The 24,574-nt window shown below is 31.7% G+C and overlaps 1 protein-coding gene across 3 annotated transcripts; it reads right to left on the reverse strand.

Moving 5' to 3' along the window:
* Window positions 1-6,954: 6,954 nt before the first annotated feature.
* LOC127838949 (zinc metalloproteinase nas-15-like) lies at window positions 6,955-17,305 on the reverse strand. Of its 3 annotated transcripts, XM_052367083.1 has the most exons (10): window positions 16,961-17,305; window positions 16,721-16,787; window positions 16,297-16,401; window positions 15,244-15,294; window positions 14,541-14,660; window positions 13,298-13,384; window positions 11,103-11,243; window positions 9,922-10,044; window positions 9,378-9,454; window positions 6,958-7,205 (listed from the first exon to the last, which is right to left on the reverse strand). In XM_052367083.1, exons 1-10 carry the CDS (start codon window positions 17,165-17,167, stop codon window positions 7,116-7,118), a joined length of 1,068 nt encoding a protein of 355 aa, XP_052223043.1. In that variant the 5' UTR covers window positions 17,168-17,305; the 3' UTR covers window positions 6,958-7,115. The 3 variants fall into 3 exon arrangements, with proteins under 3 accessions (XP_052223045.1, XP_052223044.1, XP_052223043.1); XM_052367085.1 differs by lacking the exon at window positions 16,297-16,401 and having other exon boundaries at window positions 6,955-7,205; XM_052367084.1 differs by lacking the exon at window positions 15,244-15,294 and having other exon boundaries at window positions 6,957-7,205.
* Between the last annotated feature and the right edge of the window lie 7,269 nt (window positions 17,306-24,574).

The raw sequence follows: 24,574 nt of genomic DNA on the forward strand, positions 1-24,574 counted from the left end.
CCGGCAACAAGTATATCAAACAACTTGTATTCACAAACTCAAGAAGCGGATAAATATGGTTGAATCAATCTTGAAGTACATAGTTATAAATACATCATTAATTTTTGAAAGCAAAAAAGAAGAAACTGTATGTTTTAATATTCGTGTTGTTAAAGTTTAATATAATATAAAATTTTGAGGATAATATCTAAATGTTTATTATTATTTATATAATACAATTATCAATATATACATTTTTCATAGTGAAATATTGAAATCAATATATTTATATTATTTCAAAAGAATATACCAGTAACTATCCATGCCATTAAAAAAGACCAGTCTGGGAACTTGTTACTTTTTTATATAACATTTGATACAAAAAGGTTCACGCTATGTACCTTGTATGGACCTAACATTGATCAAACAAATTTCTACAACGAATTACTTTCAGACATAGACAGCTTATGAAATGATACCTTTAGTATCTGTGGGGATTTAGATCTTGTTTTAGATTCTAAATAAGATAATGTCCATTACAAAAATCTTAACAATAATAAAAAGTCAAGAGAATTGTTATCTTCTGCAATGCATGATAGACACTAGATAGACAGTTTTAGACAAATGAATGACACTATTAATCAATACACTTGACGAAAACCAAACACTTTTCAACAAGGTAGGCTGGATTTCTTCCTTGTCACTAGTAATCTTGTTAAAAATATTAGAAAATCTGATATACAATCAGGCTACAAATCTGACCATTCCGCTATTACATTATAATTAAAAATCTGCGAAACAATCCATGGTAATCGACTCTAGAAATTCAATAACTCTCTGTTACATGGTCAAGAATATACCGACTGCATGAAAATAAAAATTGGAGAAATCAAAAAACAATAGTGTCTGCCTGCATATTATATTGACTCTTTGAGCACGATCGATGATAGTGAGATTCATTTTACCATAAATGACCAGCTTTTTTTTTACAAAACCTTGTCAATGGAAATCAGGGCCAATACAGATCATACAGATCTAAACAGAGGAAAGACAGATAATATTTTATTATAATAAAATGAAATTCTAGAAAAAAAATATTACTGAAAACAATATTGAAGAACTTCATGTGTTGCAGCAGGAACGTTCTGATATCCGTGATATAAAAATGAAAGGATCATTCATAACATCCAAAGCAAAATGGATTGATAAAGGCGAAAAACTCACTAAATTCTTTTGCAATTTGGAAAAACAGCACTCATCTAGTAAAACAATACCCTATATTATAACTAATAATGGCCAAAATACATATGATCAAAATGAAACTTTAGTAGAAGCTGCCACATATTATAAGACTTTATACCCAAAAGGTGAAACAAAAGATAGTGATAACGCTATTTTTGATGAACTTAATTTGATACACGGTGCTAAATTGAATAACAATGAAGCTCAAGCATAAGAAGGCTTATTGACTATTGAAGAAATTTCGACTACCCTGAAAAATCATGAAACATTTTAAAAGTCCTGGTTTATATGGCTCCACAACATAATTTTTAAAGTTTTCTGGAAATACCTAAAGTATTTCATTTTAAGGAGTCTTAATTATCATTTTATTTCTGGAGCTATGTCAATCACTCAAAAACAAGGTATACTTCCCTGTAAACCAAAACAAAATAAGCCAAGACACTTCTTTAACAATCTTAGACCATTAACACTCTTAAATGTTGTATACAAAATAGCTTCAAGCACAATTGCAAACAGGCTTAAAAAAGTACTTGAGACATTAATTTCCAAAGATCAGACTGGATTTATAAAAGAAAGAAATATAGGTGAAAATACAAGACTATTGTATGGTATCCTAAAATATACAAAAGATAACAAAATTCCTGGACTTTTATTAACGTTAGACTTCGAAAAGGCATTCGACTCATTGGCATTCAATTGTATCGAAAAAACTCTAATTCATTTTAATTTTGGTCCAATGTTCAGAACATGGATCTCTTTTTTATACAACACTATGTCAGCCATTCAGATCAATGGATTCCTGTCAGAATCATTCTAAATTGAAAAAGGCTGCCGTTAGGGCGATCCGATCAGTTCTTACATTTTTATACTATGTGCCGAAATATTGGCAATCAAAATACGAAACTCAAAACAAATTAAAGGAATAACAATTGAAAACATTGAATATAAAATTTCGCTATTTGCAGACGACACATCACTTTTATTAGACGGTTCTGAAAATACTGCACTTGACCTTCTGCATACATTTGCCATGGAATCTGGACTAAAAATTAACTATAACAAAACAAAACTCGTATGGATAGGCTCCAATAAATATAGTACACACTAAATCAAAACTAAATAAAAACTAATGTGGGGTTCAACCAATTTCAAAGTACTAGGTATCATATTTGATGTCAACCTAGATAAAATGATTGATTATAATTAATATAGCAAATTGACAATGTCACAAAATATCTCACCATTAGGAAAGATAACTGTAGTTAAATCCATGTTACTCCCCTTTTGAACTCATTTATTTATTGCTCTTCCTAGTCCAGGATTACATGTATTAAATGAAATATACAATTGTTTTACAACTTCATTTGGGACGGTCCTTAAAAAATGAAACACAATGTTCATATCAACCCTTATGATGAGGGAGGGCTCAATATGATAGATATATACTCATTCGAAAAACGTATGAAGCTAACATGGATAAAGAAACTTGCACTATGTACGGGTAAATGCTTTGTATTCATTGTTTGATGTTAAAAAATGTTAAATATGGATAATGCATATGTGCACAAAATTGTTAAAAGATTAAGTAACACATTTTGGAAAGATGTTTATAATTATTATAGCATATATGTTAATAAAGTTAAGGTGTGTACATTTGATGAGGTATTAAACATGCCATTATTTTGCAATGAAAACTTTAAAATAGACCTGAATTGCATTTTTGAAAAGAACATGTATGAAAGAGGAAATAGACTTGTAAGAGACAAATTATGTACCACTGAAGGGTTCAAGACCAAGAATGATATTGAGAATTACACAGGACAAGTGCTAATTTTTTTATTCTATGGAGGAGTTCAAAGAACTGTATCAGATTTCACTAAAAAGTCAAGTTTTACTTCTGTTAACAAGCCAAACACCACTGGAGTATTTATCGCTTCGTATCTGAATGTGATTGTTTTAAAGCTAAACCAAAATAAATCAATATGTAGCACATTTACATTTAATAAAGAAAAACCTACAAGTCAAAATAAATGGAATGAAATATTTAATAATATTGTTTGGAAGTTTACACATAAATGTTTTTGTTTTTAAAAACTCCAGAGATACATACATACAATGGCTTCAAACTAGAAAACATAATCTTGTGTACAAAATCTCTGTTATATAAAATGAAAATGTTAACGACAATCTATGTTATTTTTGTAAAAAGCATGAGGACCTCTTAACTCATCTGTTCTGGGAATGTGAGCACATTCAACCTATTATCAACTATATAAAACATTCAATGATTCAAAACAACATCAATTTGCCCAACATTTCTTGTCAAGATGTTCTCCTTGGAATTTGTTCTAAAAAATATGACCCCCATCAATATCTTGAAATAAAAAGGTATGTTTTATTTGTAAAAAACATAGTATATCAACAGTACCAGGGCTAAAAAGGAGTTTTCAACTAGCATGGGAAGTTCAAAAGCACAAAATTTGCCAAGATTTGTAATTTCCAAATTGGTCAGTTGTAAGATTATTCATATAATGAACCCATAACTAAAAAAGTACTTGCTCTACATTGATGTGCACTGAAATGAATATTTCAACTATACACAGTGGTGTTGATTTCACATATTTTTTTTTCAAATCTGCACTTTATTTACCATTTACACGAGAAAACAATGATATGTCTAGTACAAATCTCCATATTATGTATAAAGATCCCTGTGTTATATCTAAAGTATAGTTGCTACTTGTATTTCCTGTGCTTTTACAAAGATTGTCATTTACAATGTATACATGCATGCATTGTGCACAACTCATAAATGTGCATCCTGTTTATAAACTTACAAACCATTTAGCTATATACTAACACAACTGTATTCAATTGCTACTAACACATAATGTTTGTAAGGTATGGAGTAGGATGGCCTCGACCTACACATACCTATTGACGAGGTAAATAATGTTTATTATTAAAACAATTAATATATATATATATATATGATCTACCCGCAGTTTGCATATATGTTTAATCACAGTTTGAAGACATATGTACACATATGTTAATACAGGGTGGAGATACACGTAATGTGGCTTCTTTGTGGTTGTCTTGACTGATACTGCTGTTCGTATCATATCAGTAACATATATAATAACCAATGGTCTTCCTTACGTATTTCTGTCAGATATGGAAACATAAATAAACACATGATACACTATTTAAATGGCTTCATCCTTGCAAACAAGGAAAATAAACAAATGCCTTACCCCAATAAGTTATTGCTCTCTTTTCGAGAAACATTGGAGTCAAATGTTTGTATTCAATCACCTTTCTGCCGTTTAAGGCGTTTCCGAATCTAAAAAGAACGCACACGAAATAACTTTATAAAGACAAGGTCAAGACAATCCAAACGGTACCAAAAATTATATATAGCCAAAACTTGACTTCCATGGATCTGAAAAAGATTGAATGCTGTACTAACGTGTGTTTGATAAGAATGTCCTTAAAAGAAAAAATATATCACCGTCTGTTTTCATAGACCACTTTTTCAGTGCTAGTTATGACACCAAAACACCGACTTAGATTTAAGGACGTGTTTGGGATGACAGTGTCAAGTGATAAGCACCTTACGTTGGCAGTATTGGTTTGCGAGTAAAATAATAAAAGGGTAGTATGAAGAAATATGCCGTTAGCAAACACCAGCGAATGGTAACCGAGTATGTTAATTTTGACATTTCTTGAAACAGACCAACTGTCGTCTCCACGCGGAAGTAAAGTGGATAATGCTCCACAGAATCCGTAAGCTTCCTTGTTCATCTGGTACAAAAGAAATTAGTTTGAAGTTCGCGTTTATTACTAAGCTGATAACGCGTGCAAAGAAATTAATCAAACAGCTTTAATCTATTATCATGTCATTTGTGCTTGTTTGAAGATCTATCTAAATACCTGGCATTGTGGATATTTAACTAACACATATAAATATGAATATTCCTAGTTCTGAATTTCAAATTATCCTCCGAGTTGCATTTATGCTATGAATACAATGAACTACTTATATGTTGTATACATATCAAACTGTATTAATGTATATTGCAACCCCACACAAACAAACCTCATTACTCAGTTATATTTTATTTCAACATCTACACAAAGTCGCTTATTCCCTTCTATGATAAGTGTGCGTTAAAAAAGCATGGTGTTTCATTAGACAGAACACTTGTGATTTTGGATGAGGTAAATAAAGGCTTAAAAATCAATACGCATTAATTGTTTCATTTGTCTGTTGTTGTTATCCCCCGCCATCGGCAGAAATATTGTTTTGGCGTTGTTCGTCCGTTCGTCTTTTCGTCCGTCTTTCCGTCCGTCTTTCCGTCCATCCGGAGCCTTATCTTGGAAGTGCGTTAGCGGATTTAATTGAAACCTGGTATTTTATATATATATAAATATATATATATATATATATATATATATATATATATATATATATATATATATATATATATATATATATATATATATATATATATATATATATATGGATAAGGGGATGATGCACGCCAAATGGCATTGTACACCATCTGTTAATAACAGAGTTATGGCCCCTTGTATCTTGATAAAAATGCTTTTTTGAGTGTCAAATATAGCAGTTTTGTGTCCAGAAGCATATTGGCGGGGGATATCAATTCAACGAATTTGCTTTTTTTTGGAAATAGTGTATGTTGATTCAATTGACACGTCAAAACCAAGGAAACGATAATCTATGATAATTAAATCATTCAAATAAAAATAACTGACGTTGTACTGACACCTGTTCACAGTTGCAGCTTTATTAAAGTCATTTTAAATTGTTATATTCCTTTAGTTGTGTCTAATGAGGAAATAGTATGGCACACTGACATTTTCTTTTAGATCGCAAACGCATATCATACCGAGGAAATAACGAGGATGACCTTTAACATTCTACTGAAAATTGCACTACGGAAAATATTCTGTCGGATGATGTTGAATGATTTTCAGAATCGTCATGACTTATTTGACGTGTTCCAATATGTCGTCTGATTCATAACGCAACACAAATGGATTGATCATTGTCACGTATCGGAGTTCATAAAGTAGAAGCGTTGCTTCAATAGCATGAATAATATCGAAAATAAAATTAAACAGTTTCTTCAAATTTTGGCAAAAATGTGACCCCGATTCATGAAAGAAGTAATTGTTCGCAAATCTCATCAAACACGGCAAATGCGCCTGTTTAATATATTGTGAAGTGTGTAGAGAATTTATTGCTGATTTAACGCAATTTATATCAGATAACTCCTTATCATATATTAAATCAATGGTTACCTTAAGGCTCTACGTAGTTCATGTGTGCCTGCAAATTATTCAAGCTACGTATGCTTCGACGTTAAAAGTAAGGTACGTAACTATTTACTACTATGCTTTGTCGATTTAAATAGCGTCATACATTATGGTTTTAAATTTCAGCGTATCGATGCCATCTTATTGACGAAATGTGTTTCATTTAAAAGGAAAAGTCGCGAATCATAGTAGATGTTCTCGATATGCGATCCAGTACAGAGACAATTAGACACGAAGCTATTACGCTTTTACGATAAGACTTTGGTTAGTATTTCAGTGAATAGATATGTCATCAACATTGAGTGTATTGACATCCATTTATTGAATCGAGGAATGCGATATACAAAATGTTGCCAAGTAAATATCATCTAATAGTTTGGATTACTTTGTCAACATTATCCCAGGAATCATCTGACCATAACAAGTCGCAATTTTGTAATGTGTTTAGGTTAAAAATGTATAAGTTACCCTTAGTTAATACCACACCCAAGGGATTAGTTGTCACACAATCCGTTTGCAATAGTTTGTGTGTTCATTGCTTTTGGTTAATGTATATGGTACAATTTCAAATACAACGATTTTCTTCCTAGTTCAATATCCACCCTTAAGGTTTTGTTGTCATCGTTTACGCTCCACTGAAAACAAGCATTCATACAAGATAAGTCAAGAGCCATATTAATGCATATTCTTTTTGAAGCAATCTTATCTGACGAATGATGGCAACCATATTAAAGGGATCTTTTCACGCTTTGGTAAATTGACAAAATTGAAAAAAGTTGTTTCAGATTCGCAAATTTTCGTTTTAGTTATGATATTTGTGAGGAAACAGTAATACTGAACATTTACCATGGTCTAATAGAGCCATTATATGCATCTTTTGACGATTTTAAAACCTAAAAATTATAAAGCGTTTCAACGCGAAACGATTGAATAATTTGGAGAGTTCTGTTTTTGTCGTTAAATTTTGTGAAACTACGAAGATTGCTTATATAACGTATAAAATACGTTCAGCATGTGTACTCGGCGGAATAGCTCAGTAGGCTAAAGCGTTTTTACTTCAGGACTCTGGCAGGACTCCAGGGGTCACTGGTTCGAAACCTGGTCCGGGCAATGTTTTTTTCCTTTTTTTAATTTTATTCTTGATTTTTTACTGGAGCTTTTACGATCCAATGTTTACATTTATCGATATAAAGCATTTAATGAATAAGTTAAAAAATGCCAAAATCTGTGAAAAGGCCCCTTTAACCTCGATATAACGCTATGTTTGGCAATATAATGTAATGTTTGATATACGAAATAAAGTGCACCTTTATAATATACAAAACCTCTGTAAAAATGATGCAATATAACAAAAATCAACAATTAAAGAAAATAAGTAAGAATAAATATATTTTACAGAAGGCTTAGCTACAAAATGTAGCCACATTCGTCTTGGAAGTTACACATAACAGTATCAAGTTCACACATAACTTGACAGACACCATACCTATTTATTGGTTAATAAAAGGCATTTTGTTGCGTTTATTTGTGTCTTTTTCATTGTGTTTCATTCATTATACTTTAATACCATTTACAGGGATTTTAACTATTGATGATACTTGTATGATGTATATAGAGTTTCAAATTGTTAAAACTATAATCCTAAACATGATCTGGTAATGTACGCATTTTCAATTTTAAAAACACATAGTAAAACGCGCAATATTTTTTGCAAAATGTCTAAAGAATCGATTACCCACTCATTCTGTGAGTGTTACATATAGTACAAATACTTTGTTAAAAGATCTATCTGATAGCTCAAGAAAATTTATTATAGTAATAGCAAAATACCCAATATTAATACTTACTGCTCACGGAAACTTGTAACTTATATAGTTGTGAAACATCTTTCCTTAAAATGTGTGTTTTATACATTTATTAGTGAACAATAAAGTTTTAAATGCGCAATTAATTAGTAGATATCCAACTAATGGGAAAAAACTGAAGTTCCGTTTTCCGAAATATCTTGAAAAGAATTAATTTCCAAATTTACGCTGCCTTCTCTCCAATAAAAGAGGATAAAACTGTAAAAACAAGAATTAGAAATTTTCAAGTATTATTGTCTGGATAAAATAAAATTGGGATAAATATGAGCTGTGTGAAAACGGGGCTTAATGCATTTGCGTGAAGTGTCGTTTCAGATAACCCTATGCAGTGCTCAAAGATTCATCACGAACGCCACTCTTTCCGCTTTTAAGAGATGTTTCTTTTAAAAGACAATCCAGAAAAGGCGTAAGAGTCGTCACTGCTGAGCCTGTGCGGCCTAAACTAACTAATCTAGGACTTCACTTTACGCACATGTATTAAACTTCGTTTTCCAATTAATACTTATTGGTTCACATGCTAAAAATTATGAATGAACCGAAATTCTATCAAAGGTAATCAAACATAAAACTTGAATTTGGTATTTTATTTAAAACTTATCATATAAAACATCACGTTTAATTAAATCAAAACTAAATTTACATATTGCATCAAAATTGTGACACCTATTCAAACAGCAAGGGCAAAGCAATCTTCTTTGAGAGATAACTTTTTGGTTATGCTTGCTTGCTTTGCTGTTGCTTAATTTGGCATTCGGAAAACAACGCATTCTAGTGTGGGTTGTAAGATTTACACATTTGCAGGTAAATCATATTTAAGATTCCGCTAAAGGCAGCAGCTATCAGGTTGACAAAGCAAATACATTTTTACTTGGAATAGCAATAACAACGCTCGCAAAAGTAAATGGAAAGCAACTGATGAAATTAATATTAACTTGTAATAACTTTTTTCGATGGAGTTCGCTTAACAATTGTCGCATGTGTTGTTTTCGTCGCTGCCATCGTAGCAGTTGTGGTATAACCTAGACATAATCACATATATGTAAACAATATTAAATACTGTTAAGGTTTTATAACAACCAAATTCTTTACACGTGACTTAAAAAAGTCCTGAATGATATATACGTAAACTTTAAGAGATTTTACTGAATATTCAAAACTACAGACTTTGTTCGGGCAAAACAATACACTGACAAGTAAATAATAAAGCTAACCAAGTAACAAATGATAATCTTTAGTATAATACATTGTTTTATCAATGAGAATTAAATTATACATATGCGTGTTCTTTTTTATTTTTTTATGCTAAGATGCTAGACAAACGTGACGGAATATGCCGCCACACTATGTAGGCTTAAACTAATGAAACATGGAATATTAGTTAGTCAAACAGATGCGTTGTTCTTATTTATATGTTGGGTTACCGTCGTTTTAAGAATACATAAACTCCTGATGACATTTTTAAATCCGACATTTTTGGAAAACATACCTTGGTCACAGAAGTTGCAGTATTTCGCACAGTGTATAGAGGCCCATGGTTTGAAATGGTCAGTACATATGTACCCACGCCCATAGCTGTCACAGTCTGGATCAACATCCTCGCACCATGGGTCTAGACACGTAATAAAACAAAAAACTATAACATGTCACTGCATATTTATAAACTATGTATATCGATTAAGTTCGTTATGCCCAATCAAATGATGACAATTACCTTGACAACTCTAGGCAAGACACAAATAACTACAGTTAATAACCACAATTTATCGATTTCTGTTTTCATATGATTGTCGAGTACTCAAATTTAATTTACGACTTTGTTTTATATCAACGGACTACAACATACAAACACGACTTTGGTCATGTTCACGTTTACGATCCATGATGATCAGCTATATGTTATGTTGATGCGACATTGTTCAAATTTCTATTTAAAACATTTTTTTGTTATAATGCATATCCGTTTGATTAATTTTAAACACTGGTTGTGACATGGCATTTATATTTTGCGCAAACATTGAAAGCCTAAACATGCATTTATTTTAAATGAATAGAACCTGATAAATTCAGACCAAAATTAACAAAATCACTTCCGAAGAAAATATGTTTGACTATATTGAAACATAATCACTGTAACTGCCGCAACACCCTAGCTGCGGTTGTTAGAACCATCCGTTTACAGCATGCTTTAAGTGTAAGTTATACGCATAAGAATAGAATAGTAGTGTAATGTCTTCATTTCAGTTGCAGTATGAACTGAATAATTACATTAATTCATGCCTTTGATCAAAACATCTGCACGATAGTTCATACGTCTGTGAAATGCAGAAGAATAATTTCATAAGTAAAACAAGATATGTGTTTGTCAGAAACACTATGTCCCCTTCTGCGCCGCTTTGAAGCTATATATTTGACCTTTAACCTTGAAGGATGACCTTTACCTTGACCTTTCACCACTCAAACTGTGCAGCTCCATGAGATACACATACATGCCAAATATAAAGTTGTTATCTTCAATATTGCAAAAATTATGGCAAAATGTTAAAGTTTAGGCAATCACACAAACCAACCAACAGACAGGGCAAAAACAATATGTCCCCCACTATAGTGATGGGGGTCATAAAAAACTAGAAATACAAAATGTTATAACATTTAAAAATTATATATTACTTTTACAGAAACCGCAATTTTTTCGGCAGTGGATCTTTGCATAAGGTTCCATCTCACCGACACAGAGCTTGTCGTGGTAGTGCGTGTAACAGTCTTTGTCAACGTCTATGCAGACTTCAAAGGTTGACGTAGCATGTGTAGCTAAATAAATATTATCATTAGCTAGTAATCATGTATAGCTACAATAATTCAATAGGTCGGGCATATATAGAAGATGTACGGACTTGTTTTGCTTCCTGTTGTCGAAGATACGCCTTTTAAACACACGATCGATTTCCCTTTCACCGTCGTTAATGGTGATACAATTTTTAAAAATGTCAGTTCCGAACAAAGTGCATATTATAAAAGGAGATTATTGTAGAACGAGACAATATCACAAGCCTCGATACACCACGTTATGCCTTAAGATATTTATAATTCGTTGTGAATATAACAAAATCCTTTAACAAATAATGACATCATATAAGGTTACATATTTGTTGTTGTACTTTTGTTGTTTAAATGGAGATAACTTTAAAGGGGTACATTATTTACACACATACCTTGAAAAAAAAACTACATGTCTGAAGTAAAACTAATTTTCAATGATACATTCTAAAAATGTTCTACGTTTGGAAAAAAATGCATACCTCTTCATATCACAATTGCGGTATGTTGAGTACTCTTTGTTAATTTTCATGACAATTGATAATGTCTGGTTCTTGTTTGTTTTAGTTATCAAATCAGAGTATAAGACATCATCTTAGTGAAGGTTTTAAGGTATCTAAGACCTTGTTTACAGGCAGTTTTAATGTTTGACTCTATACTGAACCACAAGGAAGCTTTGGCATACCTGCTTAATATCAGTGATTTCAAAATTAATAATTGACTCCGTATTCTAAAAATCAACAAGGCAAATCCATCACTGCACCAGATGTAGCATTCCCAACAAAAATTGACTGATATTATTGTGTTAGGTAATAACCAGTACCTTTGTCCTCATGACACTTCTATGACACAAATACTTCTAAGAGATTATTGCCTCAATATGTATGAAATATATATCTAAAGGAATCAGGTAATATATAAATGATATATATGCAAATTGCTTTACAGTTTCGTTTATCATTTACTCGATTCTTAAATGAAGACGGTAACATTTCGCTATGAAGTTCATTTGTTCTTTTTTAAATGGTTACCACAATATTAGTTCAAATGTTTGTCATATGTGTTGTAATATAACTTACTCTTAAAGAGTAATGACTCGTAAATGTTATCAAATTTAACAGGTTTAAGGATAACAAAATGTAAAGTAAAATTAACAAATATTTTAAAATTGATGAAAAAAGTTAAACGTTGTTGGTCTTTTTTTAAGTTAGATTTATTATGTAATGTTATATTAAACGTGTAATATTACAGTTGTTACTTTCACTTTGATAAATGGTTAATTATATGTTAGGATATGAGCTGTCACAGATACAGTTCACAAACGCAGTTGAATTGTATCACTCGCTATGTATGATCTGAAAAGTAGAATGCGAGCTGTGTAACATCGTTGATCAGTTTAATTGTTGTTAAATGTGTTGTTACTATTTCAATTTCATGTTTTATCTCTGATCCAAATTATCTGCAAACACACAGGAGGTGGGAGAACATATAAACACATTGTTTTAAGGTTTGTCTTTAATATGTTTCTGCATCATGTCTGCTCCAGTTGATATTTATCGTTTTGTCTTTGGTGATATCAGATTGTAGTGTTATTAATTTAAACAAGCGAACTTTTTCAGCGTAAAAACAATATTTCACCAATTACATTTTAAGATTATGTTCCTATAGTAACATATATTAACTTATATTTTATAGTGTGTTGTTATGTTTAAGAAGTACTTAGCGTAGGCCTGTAACAAAATAATACACATACATATTTACTAACGTATACTATTCAAGATTAACTGAATATAGATATCTAAAATGATTGACATGGAAATAAATCCTGAGTTATCGCTCTTGTGGTCTGTGTGGGTACTTCTTAAAGCTCCATTTTCAACATGATGGAGCAATTTTGCACAACCAAAAGGTAGTTTGTGTTTGTTTTAAATACATTAATGCTAAGGAAAGTGCGCAGAACCTAATTGTAACCTTTTGTCCTAATTTTAACGATGCATTTAATAAAAATCCACGAGTACTCAAATTAAACTTTATTTGCTGTACTCTACCTGTGCTTCTATGCTGAGGCGATGATTGGCTGTATGCTGCTACAGGCACTGTTGTTGGTGATGTATTAACAGTTGTTGAAGTATGATCTGTAAATAATATGTCTACAGAAAACATTTGTTACACAATGTGTTCATGCAAACGTATAAATCAATCTTTATATTTAGAGAATAACACCAAACATTCGTGCCTAAATTAAAAGCCGAACAGTGTTTAACCGATTTACAAAAAACCTAAAATACGTTTAACAGTAAATCTCGTTTTCGAGTTTTTTAGTATACGAGTTATAATATCATTGCAATATATATTGACTGTTAATTAAAGGTGTTTCAATAAAACTAATAATTTTGTATAGACTGAATTACGAGCAACCAATAATGCAATATATAGCATAGCATTTAAAATTGCCGATATTCTATTATAATTTACGGATGTTGCGCAATATACACGTTTATTACTGGTGAGATTACTAGACTTTCAAAATACAGTGCACAAACGTTCATTATTAGAAGAAAGTTTGACAATTTTACAACCATCACGAACAACTCATTGCGTTTTGGATATCCCATAAAACGAAATTTTACATCCAACACTGAAAAGAGATCCATATGCCATCTCATCTTATATCGCCTATGTATTGTGAGAAACGTACTGTTTTCTGCATGCCATTTGTAATACGACTGTTTAGAAGTGTTCGCAATCGGCATCTATTCATAAAAACATTTTATTGTGAAACTTGTGCATAACTTCATTTGAGATGCAGACCTTATTTGTTTCAATGTTATTATGGCCGTTAACACTAAAAAACTCCGCAAGTTTCCAAAATTATTACGCTCCTGAACTTAATCAATGTTCTGCTCATTGATTAAATGTGTGTTAATATATTATTCTTCATGAATTATCTAGATCTACGTCATGTGTGTAATGTTACATACACATCGAACCACCTTAACGCCATCACGCCGTCTAATTAGCATTGTGTGGTATTGTAAATCGCTTAATGTTTGCGGTTTGTTTTGTTTAAGAGGTTTAGGGTCTAAGTTGTTTTATTGATAAACGAGTACCATAACAGATTCGTATGATACCCCATATTGTCAAAAGTCATTAACGATATATTTTTAAATGTATTGATCATCTTTACACCAACGAGTATCATACTAACATGAAGCTAAGATTGCAAGTCTATTTAAAGAAATAACATCAAATAATATTCAACTTATAACATTTGAAAAAGAAAGTTATTACTTTCACATAACCCGCAGTATTTTTTGCAGTGAACACGTGACCATGGTATCCTATCGCCGACACAAATGTAGCCGTAGCCGTACTCTTTGCAGTCGCTGTCGACATCTTCGCACACTTCCGCTGTAGTAGTATGTTGAAATAATGAATACATATACAACTCAACAGATATTCTTTTATATTTCTATATATTAGAAAAGCTAAGTACTCGGTCTATTAGTTTGAACAGAACATAGTGTTTATTTAACTTAAGCGTCACAAGCGTCTGGTACAATACACATATAACTAGTGCGATATATGCTATAAATTTACAAGATCACATAATTGCAGTTAATTATAGAAGCTAATAATTAATTAAGCATATGTGTATTTAAAGAATTGGGAAATGCTGATAACATTAAAGCCGTATGCTTAAACTAATACCTTCATATAAGTTAAACTTGTATAACTACTATTTTAATATCCCATAGGTGGCCACCAATACTAGAACGACATTATAAATGATCTACAAGGATTTAAATATTTAATTGTGCATAACCATTGTATTTGTTTGGCACATATTTTATCTGTTTGAAATGATAAATATACTGGATACATCGATCATTTAAGATACGAAGCGAATGTTGTTTTACTTTTATCAGCTGTAAATAAGTCTATTAATAACAATTTTTTGGGGAAATGATGACTAAAGATTCAACGTACTTACAAGTGCTTTCTGCCTGTTTATTTGCACTGGTATTAGGCATTAACGTTGTCGCTAAAACAAAGGAGCCACGTTCTAGGATAATCGAGCTTAATGCATGTGCGTTAATTGTCACACAGGCTAATCAGGGACGAAACTCTCCGCCGACAGTTGATTTTCATTAAGAATGGAATTCATGGTGCCGCAAACTCAATCAAAGTGAAAAATGTTGTTCCTAGTAAGTATTCGCAGACTGCACAGGCCATTTTGCAACGTCTCTTAAAGCACATCCATTTAGCCCGGCTTTCCCGTAGCGAGGCATATATACATTGGACGACACAATTATCATTGGGGATATACATCATGTGCACATGCAATTCGAGACAAACCCTCGATAAACTAAAAATTCCATAAACAACTCACATTGAATGTTTATAATTGAATTACTGATACAAGTAGCATGGTCCTACTTTTTACGTTAACTTGAGAAAACTAGGCAACGGAAAAGCGTCAAGATAAATACAATACGTTTGGATTATTGCGTGTTGTAGGCACTATAAGGATGATAGATGTACATTAAACTCAAGCATTTCCCATTTAAGAAGCGTTTGATTATTTTTAGAAAACAATGCGAAATACTTTTAAAAAAATTAACACAATGATTTCATATATTTTCAGATATGTATATACATCAATTATGTAAAAATAATTTTGTTAAAAAAATAATTTAAGAACTTCACGTTGTTTTTCAACAAATAATCAATAAATATGTGTATATATACGTATTACGTATTAACTTTTCTAACCAATATCTAACGTGTTAACGAAACGTCTAGCGGATGGTAAATTGCCCTTAAATGAAATAATCACACGTTAATTCTCTCATTTAAATATCGACAAGGCTTTTAATCTGAATACATTTTCTCAAATGTACTAGATACGCTTTGCCGTAGGATTGAAAGTGTCATTACACTTTTAACAAAATTAGACGCACGCATGTTTTCATAAAGACATATTATTTCGTTTTTTTGGAATATAATCATATACTTATATGCAATAATATCTAAACATACATACATGAGTGTTCAGTATCTAATACGAAACGTTTTCGGTAAACATTCTCGATCAATCGACCTGAATAAGCGGTCATTGCGTTTTCCTCTGTCCACTGTAAGCGCCCGACTGGAAAATTACGCATTAATGTATCCAAGATTAGTAAAACAATATTAACTGATATTATGTATGTACGTTTTTGTGTTTCACTGATGTTCGCACTCGATCTATATAAATAATTTTCTGGAATAATGTAGGATCTTACTAGTAGAGCGCTGTCGTTCGATACATAAAAAGCGCTGTTTTTAAGAATTCATTTTAGACATGTTGTAGTACTCCATATATTATTAAACCGGCTTGTAAGTGCACACTTGTTTTACAAATTTTATAACATTGATATACTGATGTGCATTAATTTAAAAATGAATTAAATAAGTATTAAGAATACTTATGCCGTTGCTAGGAATGGAATTCGGTCCGCAAGTTGATACGTCAATTCGTCTTATATGCACAACCTGCAATAAAATCAATTACCAATTTGATGCATGCTTATTTCGAGCATTCTTTGTGTACAATAAAATTAAATGTCTACTCAATACGATGTACAACATAAACATAGAGTTCGCGATAACATCAGCGACATTAATGAATCGCGTGTTTATCATGATATTAATAAAAAGTGACCTACTATTGTTCCATCATGTGCTGAGATCCATTCGTCCCCTTCCTTATAATGACCGTAGAAACACTGGAGGTTAACAACGTAGCCATTTATGTCAGCAATAATTCGCTTGGCAAACACCGCTGTCGATGAATTATCTTTTGTACAAAAGCAAATGTTGGCATAAGTACATCGAGAAACGACCGTAACTAAACCGAACACAAGAAACCACATTTTACACGAACTCTTCGAAAACTGTAATTAAACACGTCTTACTTCGTCTTAGATATTATTTGAAATTTGAAAGTAAACCAGCATGTGGTGTAATTCTCACGAGCGCACTGTACAACTACATTATTGTTGTTGATAAGGATGTTCTGTTGCAAATGAGGTCAATTTGAGTTGCTTAATAAATAGGGATGAGACGCGGTTAATTTTTGGTTACACATTAAGGTTTACTGATAAATCAGGGTCAATTGGTATGTTTTAGGATCATCGGGTGTAAAACTAAAATGTCACTACCTTGTGTCATGTTTGCGTATTGAAAAGAATGCTTGTAATATTTTGTTATGAAAATGTATAACGTTGATGAGGAAAAAGTAGAATACACTTTAAGAGGAAGTAAGCTAGAATAATCTTCGAGAGTGTTATATTATTGCAAATATTTTCTTTCAACAGTTGAACACTGATGCATATAAAAAGTGCATGTACACTGTTTGAAATTCTCTACTATTCATTTTTTCCTAAGACGCATAGACAACATGTTTATTCTTCAACAAATAGTACACAATTTTACGAATCAGTATTGACGTAAGCTTGGTTGTTTTGAATTTCATGGAAGTACGGAACATTTGATAAATGCTATGCAGTTGTTTAAAATTTCGAACATGTATAATCTTATGTACTCGACTAAAGCTGGATAGATAAATAGCGTTCTGTTGTTTCATAAAAAAACAATGTTGCGGTCAGAACACGTAAATACGAATATAGAACTGAGTATGTTTAACACCAGTTTATATACCAGTCCACACATGCAAACAAAATATAATGCTATTTAATCAGATTATATATATATATATATATATATATATATATATATATATATATATATATATATATATATATATATATATATATATATATATATACATGGTTGAGAAAAAATATGAAACACCAACGAATGAATCTTTCTAAAACCCTGGATCCAAAAACGGATTCAGGAACAGAAAGCAGTAATAATAGATTGGAGAAATATGCTGTTCAAACAGTGCTGATTACATATTTTATACATATGCCCTAGCGCTTTCGACTTTTCGTCTTCATCAGGGGCTTGTCAACACAGATATGGTTGTACGTGCAATATTGGACATGACAGTGGAAAGTTCTTAAAATAGATAATTCAAAATTGATTGATCGTAACTCACCGTGCACTCGCCTAGAGCCGTGTCCGTATTGTGTAAGGCTAATTGAATATATATATATATATATATATATATATATATATATATATATATATATATATATATATATATATATATATATATATACGCATTTGATCTTCTGATAAGTAATGCTCTTTCCGACGAAATGGTCTTTAATTATGAACGGTGCCTTTAATAACAACATAGTTCTATTTCAATTCTAGAAATACACATGACAATATCTATACAACGCAGGCATAAACACTTGAGTGTTTAATGTTGACAATCGGGACGGTTAAAATGTAATTTGGATTAAGTATTCAACATTTGAAAGTGTTGTTTTATTCATTAATAGATAACGATTAAGTAAACAAAATGTACAATAGAAAAAAAAACTATGATAAATATTGTTTCTGCAAAAAAGGAACAGTAAGCTAATTGTTCGTGACGGAAACAACGTTTAGTAATGTCAATGTCTAACAACAACCTTATTGCAATTATAATCCTCTAATATTTTGGTCGTTTTGTGTACTTGGTATGGTGTTTAGCTCTACTAATGAAATGAACCGACCTATTTCACTACATTCGAGCGGGAATATAATATGTCAAATCGAAAAAGCCTGCTGAAAATATCGTTTAAATGGCATCACATGGCGTATCTACGAAACGTTACAAATGAATTATATCAAGCCAGTCACATGATTATGATGATACACTTATAATATATAATACCAAGTTGACAGTCAAACATTATATAAAGCAAGATTACCGCAATAGGAGTCTATTACTTTCCTAACATGTGGTTAAGCCATTTCAGTCTGTTAGTATAAATATACACCTGATTAATTCCAGGTCTTTGTTGTTGTTTTGTCGTAGTAAGTTCTTAAACTGTTAAATTAAGTGACTTTTCTGTAGATGGAGATGACATGATGCATTACACAAACCGTAACAACTTATAGTATTTTATTAATTAAACGTTTTTCAACAGCTTCTCGCGTCGATGGAATACCAAGTGCAAACAAATTATTATTCTTTTGATATGTATCTGGCATGAATTGCTACACATATTTACTGTTCGTGTCATTTAGTAATAGCATAATGATAACATTAATAAGTAAAACAAATGTGTCTCCTGGGTTTGGATATGCAAGTGAGAAAAATACGAAATGAATAACTAACTGACCAGGTGCTTCACATATCTCGTATCGTGAAATTATACTATTTGTTCACGTATACTTCGTCATTATTATGAAGGTGCTCTGGATAAGTATTTACCTGTAGCATCTTATGGTTTAACATAACTTAGGCAAAACAACCATCAAATAATGTTAAAATTCAATAACATCGAATATTCATGGCATTCGCACATTTATTATTGACAAAATATAGGTATTCAATAGAAATACTATAATTCCACAAATAATCGTATTTTACGCTTTTCTCCCCAAAACCTGAACGAGCAAGCGCATAAACATATCACACCTATAGCGTTATTCCATGTACGATGACAATATTTGGCTTCGCCATCAGTTATAGAAAAAACTTTCTTTTTATAAAATCGGGTGCAGGGCCAAACGGGCTATATGGGCGCAACAAAAACTAAATACATGTTTGTTCATATAATGATATTTACGGTACGGCGAACTCGACAAACATGTAATATGTATTGTATTGCCTCAACTTTATCAACACAAAGTTTGCAGTTGTTGACTGACGGCTTCCACCTCTCCCCAATGCTTTATATTGACCGCTATTAGGCGGTTCACTCAGCTTTAATTATGGGTTTAATGATTTATGTCGGAGTGTATGTATTAGCATGTAGTATATAGGAAATAGTAATTTACCGTAAATAACAAACTAACGGAAAGGCATTTCGACCCTGATATTGTAATAGTTTGATTATCCTGAGTTATCAAAAAAATAAGCACGAATTAGTTTCACGCATAAATGATCAGGTAACAAACTGGTGTTGAGCAATGTTTCGTATAATCATAGTAGTGTTTATAATGTTCGTTTTGACCATTGAAATGTGACATTGCATTAGTTGATTAGTATAGACAATCCAAAGCATGTCATCAGTATACATGGTAGATGATATTTCGAGAAGAATTCATATCATCCCGAGCTGTCAATACAAAGTAATAACACATTATTTAACACACGTATTTACAAATGTGTCCGATTTGAAGTAATACTATGCCGATGCGTGGTATGTAATTATAAAGAAACTATATATACTTTGCGCTTGTATGCTATTTTTCGTTAAAAGTCTCTTCTTAGCAAAAAGCAAGTAAAGGCGAAAAGTGTCATCCCTGATTAGCCTGTACGGACTGCATGCATGTAACGCCCTTTTCACTAAGCGCGCCTCATATAATATTGCTGAATTTAGCGTAAGATATATGTAGAGACGAAACAGTTCAATAACCCAGGTCACATACAAAAAAATACAACGACCAAGCCAAAGTATAAAAATGGAGATAAATCAGGATATGACAAATCGTCTCTTAAAATTGTTCAATAGTGTCAGAACTCCGTTATTGAGTAATTAACTCAGCAATAAGACCTTGATTGAGAAAGGTATTTTCCGAATCAAGTTTAGTAAACAAGCATGAAAGCATTTTATTATTTTGTTAAATTCAGGTTATGCTCAATAAAACGGGTGTTCAAACAGGATATAAGAATAGCATATATGTGATTAACTCTATATAATTCAAACATGATTTATCAAGTTTACATCTTTTATTAAAGTAATATAATTATTGTAATTGTTTGTTTTTATAAGCATCTTTAATAATCAATATTAACGATGTATGTTTACTATTAGTTACACGCTTAGTAACTGATGATGTATGGGATTTACACCATCAGTTTCTAACTGTGTAACGATTACATCTCAACCGACTACTCGATTACTCGGGCTGTATGAAAAAAAACTATGGGCACGTGACCGCTATAAGCCAATCGGATTAGGTCATTTTTGTAGGATGTGAGATATAGGTATATGTGCACAGTTACAAGAATAGAGCTAACAATTTCGCTGAATAGCAACAAATTAAACATTAACAATTTATATTTCCTTTTTACTTGAATTTACTATTTTTTATTATTTCCATTTGCAAACGTAAAGAATGGATTTTATATCCATCTTATTTAACGCAAAACAATCATATTTTTTAATTTCCATTAAAGCCACACACTTTGCCTCTGACCTTGAAGTAAAACTTGTTAATCCAAACAGTCATATAAATGCATTTTGAAAGTGTGCAAAATTGTCATTAAATCTATAGCCTAGTCAGCAAATTTTTTTTTTTAAACGGTACCGATTTTAAAACCGAAAAAAGGATTTCTATACGTATGCGTCCATTGCAACAAACGCGATTATTTTTAAGTTTTAAAACGCAAAAAGACGGATTTATTCATTGTAACCACGAGATATATTCTAATTGTACTAGATACTATTAAATCTATAGCCTCGTTAGCAAGTAATTTATTAATTTTCAAACGGTACCGCTTTTAAACCGAAAGTAGGATTTCTAGACGTATACGTCCATTTCGACAAACGAAATTATTTTTAAGTTTTGAAGCGCAAAAAGACGGAATTCTACTTTGTAACCACCAGATATATTCTAATTGGCATAGATAAAACCTGTTTCTTATTTATACTTAAATTTAATATGCAAAAAAGGCATCATTAACAATACAAATGATTGATTTCTCTGTGTTTTATTTTTGCACTATTTTATTAAATAATTGCATGTGCCTAAAGTCTGTTTAATTTTCATATTGAATTTTGTATGTGTAATCAACAATAACGTAATATCCGTCACGCATACTGTTTTAACATCAATACAACAGACGTATGCATTTTATGTCTAACTTGAATCGTGTTGAACCTGTCTGATAGGTATCATTAAGAACGAACGGTGTCGAATTGAAAACTCATGGAAATGTGTAAACAAGCTGTTCGTGAGGTTTATAGATATTGACCTTAAGAACCGATTTAAGACAACCCAAAAATAATTATAACCTATTTGTCGTTTGTTAACAGAACAAAATGTGTTTGCTTTTGTCTTCGTGCAATTGATGCGAAGAAGTACACATATCCAGCTAATACACAATTTTCCGGATATTTATTTTAGATTGTCAAAAGTAATGCCTCTTACACACAGTGTCAGTGATAAAAGGTGCATACGTTTGCTTTGATCTCACCTATATCTGTGAGATACCAGTATGTATCTTATTGTGTATCGTTTTGCCTTGTAAAATGTATTCTCTGAAACAAGTTCATTGAGAGTGAATGCAGTCAGTATGTAAAAACTAAAACAATTTCTATTTTCTGATTGAAACATATGACATCCAAGTCGTTTGCCTTGACAAAACTACTTAAGACCAAATAAGATGTGCTTATAAAATAGTTACAAAGCTGCTGTATTGGCACTGTTTGATCTATGATCAAGCGTAGTTATTAATGGTGGTGGGGACAATGTTCATCTGAAAACAAACCACAAAGCAACAAACGCTGTTATTAACATGCTTAAACTCATTTAAATTTAGTCGCAAGCATTTATTTCCTTTGCGCATCCAAATCATGCTTTTAAATCGACATTTAAACATACTTTGATCTGTGGTCGTTTGTATGATATACAACTATTCAAAAGATAAAAAAATGATTATGCTTATACAGCTTCTCTTAGCAAATTAATAGAAGATGTCATCAGACAGTTCAATACCCTATCTAGAATCTAAGTGCACATTTTGTGAAACTGAATCGTTTCATATTAAACTTTTAAGATATGTTATCAGTCATCAAACATTTGACGTTAGTATGATTATGATTGAATGCAGTCTCATGTTACCAAGACATCTAGGCATATCAAATTTCTCCAGACGCCTGCTGATGTTTGGTATTAAGTATATACTTCTTGCGTGATGTTGAATAGCCTCCGGTTGAGTTTATTCAAATACTTCAAATATCTAGACACATTGGCTATACGGCGAAAATCAGATACAATCTTATAAGCGACCAGAACATGAAAGATGTGCGTGTACCACACAGTCTCAGCTCATATGAGTAGTGCTGATATATATAGGATCTGGCACGACTTGTCATATCATACCATATTTTATTAAACTAGTTCAGGAATTTTGTTAGTAAGCGAGCCTTTGGCGAGCTTTCTAACACATTTCCTGGACGAGTTTAATAAAATATGGTATGATATGACAACGAGTGTCGCATCGTTTTTATCACATGCTTTTAAATGAGCAAAATAAATAAATATTTACGCAAACTTAAGGATAAATCCCGAGTGGTATTTGCATATCGTGACGTCATTTGACGTTGCAACGTCATTTCAGCAAAATAACTAAATGCGATTGGTCTATAATCAAAAACTAAGCCAATGAAAACGCTTAAAAATGTTGTATTACACATGTGTAATATAAACAAATATGAAATGGTTATATTACATGGGAAACAGGGTATTGTATGTGATTAAAGTATAATATATACTGGTAAATTATGACGTATCTTGCATCGTGTACGGGACTTAACGTCGAAATTAAATTACAAATCTTACTTAATAGCTTGCAAACTAGCGTCCCCGCGCGAAATAACAGTGCATATTTTCACAAGGAAGACGAAAGTTACCTTGTTTGTCTGATAGAGGAGAACTAATGTGATTCATCAATTAGCCAATATGTCGGATAAGGAAAGTATGCAACATGACATCATTGCATCATTGTGATATATATAAACACAGAGAAAATCCGATTGCCTCCTGTTATCATTTAATAACAATTTTGAAGTAAAAAGAGTCATCTTAGTTCGTCTTTCTGTGATTTACGTTATAATCGAATATCACAAATCTACACAATAAAGCATTGGTTGTATGTTTTTGAAAAGCATCTGGCGTTAGTTTGTGCACATTGGAATAGACTGTTAAGAAAAAAATATATACGGTATTCCCATTTCTCTGAACGAGTGTATCAGGAAGTTGTAACGATGTAGGAAATGATAGTATTGAAACTAACCAAATATAACAACTTGGCCATCAAGACCCGCTTGCAAATAAGATAGGCGTAAGTGATATTTATTAAACCATATTTATTTTAATATTTTTGATAGGACACTCCAAGCTCCGGTGCCAGTAGATGGTACCATAATCGCCTCGTTGAATGGGAATGTAATATAGACCAAACAATCATTCACCTAATTTGATGT

This window comes from Dreissena polymorpha, chromosome 7 (assembly GCF_020536995.1).
Source record: "Dreissena polymorpha isolate Duluth1 chromosome 7, UMN_Dpol_1.0, whole genome shotgun sequence".
Classification (NCBI taxonomy): Eukaryota; Metazoa; Mollusca; class Bivalvia; order Myida; family Dreissenidae; genus Dreissena; species Dreissena polymorpha.